The sequence below is a fragment of the Fundulus heteroclitus genome, chromosome 13, assembly GCF_011125445.2.
Source record: "Fundulus heteroclitus isolate FHET01 chromosome 13, MU-UCD_Fhet_4.1, whole genome shotgun sequence".
Classification (NCBI taxonomy): domain Eukaryota; kingdom Metazoa; phylum Chordata; class Actinopteri; order Cyprinodontiformes; family Fundulidae; genus Fundulus; species Fundulus heteroclitus.
This window is the reverse complement of record NC_046373.1, coordinates 38,376,343-38,385,101: the sequence shown is the minus strand read 5'-3', so window position 1 is coordinate 38,385,101 and position 8,759 is coordinate 38,376,343. Positions and strand designations below refer to the sequence as shown.

The window sequence follows — 8,759 nt, the reverse complement described above, 5'->3', positions numbered from 1 at the left end:
GTTCTTTCGGTCCTGGTCCAGTTCTGCGGACCACAGGTGGAACGTAGGTGGAGCAGTAGATCCAGAACGGCTTCTTGAAGCTCAGATTGTTCTCCGGCCCAACGGACCGGATGAAGCTGGTCCGCCTGCATCACTCAGGAAACCGGAAAGTTCTGCAAGCTCCTGGTTCTGGATGCGACCCGATTTCACGTACTTGGTTCAGGTCTTCTCTTCAGAGCTGGAGATACGTTGCATCTGCAGGTGTTCTCCTCAGACGTTCAGCCAGCGGTAAAAACCCAAACTGCATCTTTTCCCAAGCCTTTCTCGTCCAGAACCAGAACCGGTCCATGTTGGAGCCGTGAGTTCTGACCCAGTTCTCCTGAAGGATGAAGCTGCACCGAGAAGACCCGAATCCTTCCTTTGCTGATTAAGAAGCTTCCAGGTAAAGCTTCATGGTGTGGGCCCACAGAACCAGAACCAGAACCAGAGTTTCTTCTCACTCTTCGGACTTCTTGTTTCGAAGCCTAATCGCAGTTCAGAGACTAATGAGTCTGTAAGTGGCTAATAATAGGCCGGCATTAAAGCTGCGGTCCACTAACGAGCCTTTCATGTCTCTCCATCTCATTAGGAGCCACGGTGATTAGCAGGAGGCCCCATTATGCATCATTAGGGGCCAGCGTCAGCAGGGGCCCCGCCTGCAGCGTGCCGCTGGTGCCACGGTTCTTCTCAGCTTTCAGTTCGGCTCCAAGAGGCTCAGATAGGATTTAGCCGCATCCATCATCGTTTTTCAGCCGTTCTGCTGGATGAAGGCTCCGGGGGGCCATCAAATCAACTCTGATTAGAGTTTAATAGGAACATTTGCTCTGCAGCTTCCTGAACAACTTGCTTTAACCCCTGAGAAGTAAATAGGAGGTCAGAGCCGAGCGGCCGACCCCCCCTGAACTCCTGGTGCACTCCGCTCCGACTCCACGAAGGTTACACGTTCTGGCACCAAAAACATCCAGAGGACACAGATCCCATGAATTCAGAGCCAGAGTGGAAGAAGTGAGGAGGAGCTGAGCTGCAGCACCCAGGGCTGTGTGCGCCGACACGTCACAATATTCACTCTGGATCGGTTCTGCTCGCCTCTCAGCGCGCCGCAGGTCCGCAGTGCCTGGCTATGACACGGAGCCCGGTTCTGCAGACTGCTGAGCCCGGTTCTGCAGGCTGCGGGGCCTGGTTCTGGAAGCATGCAGATGGTCAGGCCCGGTTCTGAACAATGCAGACAGGCGGCACCAGTTCTACCAGATTGCAGCCAGTGGGCACTGGTTGTGCAGACGGATGCCCAGGCCCGGTTCTGCAGGTTGCAGTCCAGCTCAGAACGGTTCTGCTGCTGCGTGCGCGTCAGAAGGCGGCCATGTTGACATTACAGTGATGTGTCCTCCCTGAGGACAGCTGGCTGCGTCTCTGTGCCGCCGTCCTCTGCAGACACAACTTGTCCTCCTCTCCTTCCCCCTCAGACGGAGGCAGAGCCGCTCCACTGTGACGAGGCCTCCGGCTGCTGTTTGATGTATTTTTCATGCGTTGGGGCTACTGCAGAAGATGAGGGAGGCAGGAAGGACGCCGGCAGCTGATGCGCTTGAATGGGAATTTAGTTGAAGGAGAAAAGGGATAAAAGTGTGTGTGTGTGTGTGTGTGTGTGTGTGTGTTGGGGGGGGGGGTGCATTCTTCCTGCCAGCAGCAACAACATGTCAGGAGGGATGAGAGACACTGAGAACTTGTTAAATCTGTCTGATGTAGCCTCTCTGCATACCACACACAGCAAACCCTGCAGCCTTCCTGCACATTCTGCATGGTGCTACCTGCCACTGTTGCATTGTGGGTAACACCTACTAAACACTCCAAGCCTCCGCTTCAATCAGAGTAACCTGCTGATCATGTCTGCAGCCTCACTGAACGCTTTAATTGTTTGTTTTGATTGTAAACTACATTTCCCAGAATGCAGCAGAGCAGGGGAACTCGTAATGCTGTTCCAGAGCTCAGGAGAAATCCTGACAGCAGCCGCTCTGTTGGGGGTAAAATTATATCTGTTTCCAGAGTTTATCTGCAAATGATGAGAAATCAAGAATTAGATCTAAAACAAGCCGAGAGCCGAGAAAGACAACGGCTGACCAAATCTGCACGTCTTTCCTCTGGACAACATCTGGCCAGTTTGGTCAACCAGATGTTTACTCCCCAGGTCAAAAAGGTCAGCCATGACCGCTCATCAAAGATCTTCAGTGTGTTCAGAGCATCACTCTGATGAAGGTTCAGAGTGTCAAAGAGTGACGGAGGACATCTTGATTCCAGCTCCGTGTTCTGATGTTCTCTGAGAACTTCATGTTTTTCTGACGATCAGAAGCCGGTCATCAGATCCAGAACATTTTTGGTTTTATTGGAGCTCAGCTGTGACAGAACATCATGAGCTACTGGGACACGTGGCGACCACAGCGCTCTGCAAACAAAGAAGCATTCAAACAAAGTTTTCCACCAAAACAACAGATTTCAGTGGAAACGCTGACCTCATGCAGCTCTCTGCTTTCACACTTTATGTCCAACATTCTTCTTCTCATGTTCTAATTATTCCAGACGAGCAAAATCATATTTTCTAAATAATTCACTTTATCTTCTCTGTTATCTTCAACTTTATCGCCTTTAGAAAATTACGTCTTTGATGCAACAGATTGATGAATTTTATTTGCGATATTTCATTCAAACACTTTAAGAGTTTATTAATTTCATAGATGTGAAAAGCAGGATGGCTGATTTCTAATCTGTCCCTGGTGCAGCAATGTACAACATCACATTATCTTTATTAAATACCTTTAATATGTCTTATACATCCTATCTACTTGGTTAAGGTCTTTAAACAAGAACTCAATAAAATATCAAAATAAGTTTCTACAAAGTTCAAAAATAAGTCTAAATATCTAAAGAAGTCCTCTAAAACTGAGACGCCTTCCTTAGATATTTATACTTATGACAGAGATAACTCTGTGGTTGAGGCGTCTGCTGGCTGAGGATCTCTGGTTCTGATCCAGTTGGTTGAATTCCTCGGAGTCCAGAGTTCTTTAGAACCAGACCAATTGAATTCAGTTTTATTTATATAGCGCCGATTCACCACAGATGTAATCTTGAGCCTCTTTCCTGAGTCAGTTCAATCAAATCCTCCAGACAGGTTGGAGTTTTCTCTCTAAGGAAACCCAGCAGGTCACAGAAACACTGAGCATGCTCAGTAGGGTGTGTGTGTGTGTGTGTGTGTGTGTGTGTGTGTGTGTGCAGAACAAGACAGGCTTTATTCGATAAACTAAAGAAATAATCTCGCTGCGATCTAAAATCATCGGTATTGCACTTCAAAATCCTCCTCGTCATTCTCGTCATGCTGAGGCAAAAACTACTTGTAAAGCTCTGATTTTTCACTCCATGAGGCAAACTTTGGAGCAGATCATGGTCTCCCCTCCCCTCCAGTCTCCAGAGACCTTCACTTCGCTCTCAGACTGCAGGTCTGCTGGTGGTTCCTAGAGTCTCTAAAAGTAGAATGGGAGGCAGATCCTTTAGCTATCAGGCTCCTCTCCTGTGGAACCAACTCCCAGTTTTGGTCCGTGAGGCAGACACCCTGTCTACTTTTAAGACTAATCTTAAAACTTTCCTTTGTGACAAAGCTTCTAGTCAGAGTGGCTCATGTTACCCTGAGCTACCTCTATAGTTATGCTGCAATAGGCTTAGGCTGCTGGAGGACATCAGGGTCTATTTCTCTCTCTCTGCTGAGTTCTCCTACTGCTCTCCAATCTGCATTGTTTGTTATTTCAGCTTTTAACTTTTTGTTCTCTGTCATTTTTCTCTTCATAGAAGGTACACCTGGTCTGGCGTTCTGTTAACTGTGACATCATCAGGGGAGGCAGATCATCCTCTATTACCATCTAACATAGAAAGTACTCCTGGGTCAATGTGAGCTTCTGAGCTTTCTGTGTCTCTGCTCTGTCTTCTCTAACATAGAAAGTACTCCTGGGTCAATGTGAGCTTCTGTGCTTTCTGTGTCTCTGCTCTGTCTTCTCTAACATAGAAAGTACTCCTGGGTCAATGTGAGCTTCTGTGCTTTCTGTGTCTCTGCTCTGTCTTCTCTAACATAGAAAGTACTCCTGGGTCAATGTGAGCTTCTGAGCTTTCTGTGTTTCTGCTCTGTCTTCTCTAACATAGAAAGTACTCCTGGGTCAATGTGAGCTTCTGTGCTTTCTGTGTCTCTGCTCTGTCTTCTCTAAGCCCCAGTGGGTCGAGGCAGATGAGCGTTCACACTGAGCCTGGTTCTGGTTCTGCTGGAGGTTCTCCTCCCTGTTAAAGGGGAGTTTTCCTCTCCACTGTCGCTTCATGCATGCTCAGTATGAGGGATTGCTGCAAAGCCATCAACAATGCAGACGACTGTCCACTGTGGCTCTACGCTCTTTCAGGAGGAGTGAATGCTGCTTGGAGAGACTTGATGCAACCTGCTGGGTTTCCTTAGAGAGGAAACTTTCTCACCAACCTGGAGGATCTGATGGAAGCTGACTTTGGAAAGAGACTTGAGATGATATGATGTGTTTCATGAATTGGTGCTATAGAAATAAAAAATTTTGAAAATGAACTCTTCTCTTTGGATCCATTTTTCCTCCCACACTGTTCCCCGTCCCTGTGATACTGTGCTGCTGCAGCACGTTTCAACATTATTCATTAAAGCTTCTCGTCCTCCTTTACCACAACCATAATAATTACTTACTATCAGCACTTCTGAGTGAAACTACCAATGTTTGCATGACATGGCATTATGAGCAGCACTGCTGTAGATATACTGGATGAATCTATTCCAGTAAAATACTATAATTAAGTTTCTGTGGGACCAGGAAGTGGTGCTGGAGAAGGAATGGGTTAAAAATTAACGTTTTATTTGAATTTTACTGTTTTTGTTTTTCCTTTTCTTATATGTTGAAGAAAATGATGATCCTGCTAACATGAAGTTCAAACTGCGGAGGCTGTTCCCAGAAGCAGTTCCTCCTGGAGCCAGCAGGCTGATGAACACCGAGGAGCTGCTGGTTCTGATCCATTCCTCACAGTAGAACCTGTAGAACCCGATCAGAGTTTCAGCTTTTCCCCACATGATCTGAAACTGTGTTTACGCTTCCAAACAGAAACTCTCTGTCCTGCATTGTTCTCTCTTCCTCCCAGCCCAGCAGGATGTTAGTCACACAGAGGGAGGGGGAGGAGGAGGAGGAGGAGGAGGAGAGGAAGAGGCAGATAAACATCAGCCAGGAGGACCAAAGGAGGAGGAGGAACTGGGAGGGCGCAGCGTCCAGCAGCGGCTCCAGCGAACAGGAACCCAGTAGAAAAGGTAAGAACCTGGCAGACATGTTCTCAGGGTCGGAGCAGCAGGAGGAAGAGGAGCCATGGGGTGAGTTACGTAAGGAGGCACAAGCCGAACATTCTGCCTCGTTCTGCCGAACCATCCAGAACCACAAGCAGATGTTCTGCTGGAGGAGCAGAACTCTGAGCCGACCCGCTTCTGCTCTCATCTGCGTGATGCGCTCAGCTCTGCGCCGTTTGGCGCATTTCAGCCGCAGAACCAGAGGCGCGTTTGCGGATTAAAGCGCACCGAGCTGCATCCCTCCATCATCATCATCATCAACGCATGCGCACTGCCGACTCGGTTACTGTCGCACCGTGAAGGGGGGGGGGGGGGGGTGATTGACAGCTGCCTGTGGGGGGGATTAAACACATTTCCATGTGAGGATGATGATGATGATGAAGAAGCGGCCGGAGGTTAATTTAACGCGGTCCCGCGTCAGTGCGCGTGCGTGTAGACTGCGTTTGACCCGGTTCTGCTGCTGCTCATGTTCTGTTGGGTCGTGTTCGCGGTGTTCTGCTGCTACTCTGAGCATCAGCGGTTCGGTCCAGACCTGCTGTGATCTCTCCTGTTCTGGCTCAGTTCTCCAGACTCTCTGGTTCCGTCCAATCGTTCTACGATGCTGGGTTTGGGACATTTTGCTAACCTGGTTCTGGATCGAATTTGGACCGGCTGCTGAGTTAGCACAGCAGGGTTGAATTCTGGGTTTGCTCCAGAGCACTGGGAAAACAGAACCCGGTTCTAAGCGGGTCTCTTTAGAAGAACACAGAACCAATGACACCACAGAACCCACGCTCCGTCCTGAGTCAGAACCTTTCAAGCTTTGACCTGCAGGCTCACCATTGTTTCCCAGCAGGTCGTCCAGAAAATGTTCTGGTTCCGTTGGAGCGTTCAGACCCAACATCGAGAAAGGTTCTACCTGGAACCTTCCAGATCAGGCATAATATTATGACCGCCTCCAGGGGAAGTTACTGACTTCCTCATCCTGGTTCCTGTTGGGCCCACATCAGGCGACAGTGGTTCTGGTGCTCAGATCCAGAGTCCAGATGCTGACTGCAGGGGGTGAATACTTATTCACGCTGAGCTTTTCTGTCCTATTTGTTGGTCTAAGCCGTCACCATGTTCTGTAAATGAAATAGTGGAAACTTAAACATTTTAATTGCAGGTTGGCAGGAAACAGAGTGAATACTCAGGTGGAGGTGGTGTCAGGTGTGGGCGGAGTCTACTGTGACACGCACGGCCTCCTTAAGGTCTAAGGTTGAATGTGGGATCAGTGGGTCAGAGGTTCTGTGGGGGAACGCTCTGATGTTCCCGTGGTTCTGGTTTACATTCTATGGAGCAGGTCCAGTGAAGATGGATCAGGATGTTCTAGATGTCGGCCTGAAGAACCGTCAGGGTTCCTTCTTCTCAGTCACGGTGTTTGAGCCAAAGTTTAGTTAAACCTCTCCAAGTTCTGCTCCACCAGCATGATTTCAGGTCGCAGGGAGAACCCAGCAGCTGCTGGAGAACCCAGCAGCTCTGGAGACCTTCTGCAGCTCTGGAGGGTCAGGGTCCATGAGGTCTTCAGATTACGAGCAGAACGGATGACAGGAACTGAAAGTTCTGCAGCTCGGTGTTCAGGTTCTGTTGTGTCTCTGTGTCTTTCAGTGAGTCTCAGTCGAGGTCAGTGATGCTGCACCATCAGGACCAACATCTGAACTCGGCCTTCAGAGGCGGCACCAACGGTTCCTCGCTGCGCAGCAAAGACACCAACTTCAACTTCCTGCCAGGCGGCAACGACGAAGGCTTCGCAGAACCCAGGAGAGCCGGAGACGAGAACCGGAACCCGGTTCGTCCCCGGAACCTGACGTTGGGCCGCGACGGCTCGGGCCTCATGTCGCCGCGCTCCCGCCTGCCCTGCTGGAGCCCCCTGGAGCCGCTCCCTGAAGTGGAGCCGGGGGACGACGGGTACGGACGGGTGCCGCCTGACGGAGCGGAGGAATGGAGGATGGAGGAAGAGGAAGGAACGTTTGGTGAGAAGAAGGAGCGTCAGAGGAAGGAGGAGGGCCACCTGGACGACGAATGGGGAGACAGCGACTCGGAGTCAGAGTTCAGTTGTCGCTCCGGCGGCAGCGTCTCCTCCCTGAACATGGAGAGCGGGGGCGAGGCGATGCTTGTGGGGGGCTGGGACCGGGTCGGAGTCGGGGAGCCTAAAGCGAGCCGCGATGCTGGAGCCAGAACCGGCAGAGACGCCGCTGTGAGGCAGAGAAGCTTCGGCCCCAAGCCGACCGGCGGCGTCCTGGAGAACCTGCAGGAGGAGCGTGACCGCGGCGCCAACCAATCCTCAGACTCCGACGGCGAGCTGCCCGAGCTGATGGACGCCGTGTGGACGCTGCGGGACCGCGAGCGCTTCAAGGCCCAGGAGATGGAGAAGCACCAGGTGCAGCTGACCATGTACCGCCGGCTGGCGCTGATCCGCTGGGTCCGCACGCTGCAGGGCCGGGTCCAGGAGCAGCAGAACCGGCTGCAGTCCAGCTTCGACGTCATTCTGACCCACAGGAAGGAGCTGCTGCGGATGGGAGCCGCTGCCACCGCCGTCGGCCAATCATAGGCAGGCCCTCCGTGTTAATATTATACGTTATAATCATCATGGTTCTGTTTCATCAGTCCAGCTTTCTGTCTCTGTAAATGTGCTGGAATGACAGCAGCCGACGCCTAAAGCACTGATTTAATGTGGCGACGCCATGACACCACCATGGCGGAGCGCTCCACCCGTTCACACCCCGGCGGTGGTGAGCTGCTAGCAGCCACGCCTCCTGGCCCAGACCGACGGAGGCCGCCCCACATCGCCGCCACCTGACCACCTGACCACCTGACCACCTGACCTCCTGACCACCTGACCACCTGACCACCTGACCTCCTGACCACCTGATTACCACCAGCAGGTGATTCAGGACAGAAGCACTGAGTCAGCTGGAGCCGGGGATGGAACCGGCAACCCGCCAGTTGCAGGACGACCTCCCTGACTCCATGATGTCACCATGGTGACGTCACCGTGACGATGTCAGCATGGTGGCATGACGGCGTCGACATTAAATCAGTGATTGTGCGTCTGTCCTTTCTGCTTTAACCTCTTTGCACCTGACCCTTCAGAATAAAGCGTCAGCAGAACGTTGTGTGTCTGGGGGTTGTTGTCGCGGCTGAACAGAACCCGCTGAGGAACATGGCGGTTATTGTTGGGCTATTTTTACTCCTGACTCCTGCAGCGGCCTCTCCTCTCACAATGGGCTCTGTGTGGTCTGAGCTCAGCCGCCGTGGTTCTGCTCGTCACGCGGCCCGCCGTGTGTCCGTGTGACCGCCGTGTGATGCTGCCGCCGCGGGCGCGCCCACGTCTCCTCAGCCCCACCCGGTA

General features: G+C 51.6%; 1 protein-coding gene across 2 annotated transcripts; it reads left to right on the top strand.

Moving 5' to 3' along the window:
• The first annotated feature begins 4,638 nt into the window (after positions 1–4,638).
• Positions 4,639–8,518, top strand: LOC105917388 (UPF0500 protein C1orf216 homolog). Of its 2 annotated transcripts, none has more exons than XR_004932362.1 (2): positions 4,639–5,356; positions 7,016–7,126. XR_004932362.1 is itself a non-coding variant. In XM_036145706.1 (2 exons), exons 1-2 carry the CDS (start codon positions 5,412–5,414, stop codon positions 7,956–7,958), a joined length of 948 nt encoding a protein of 315 aa, XP_036001599.1. In that variant the 5' UTR covers positions 5,343–5,411; the 3' UTR covers positions 7,959–8,518. The 2 variants fall into 2 exon arrangements, 1 of the variants encoding a protein (XP_036001599.1); XM_036145706.1 differs by having other exon boundaries at positions 5,343–5,416; positions 7,016–8,518.
• The last annotated feature ends 241 nt before the right edge of the window (positions 8,519–8,759 follow it).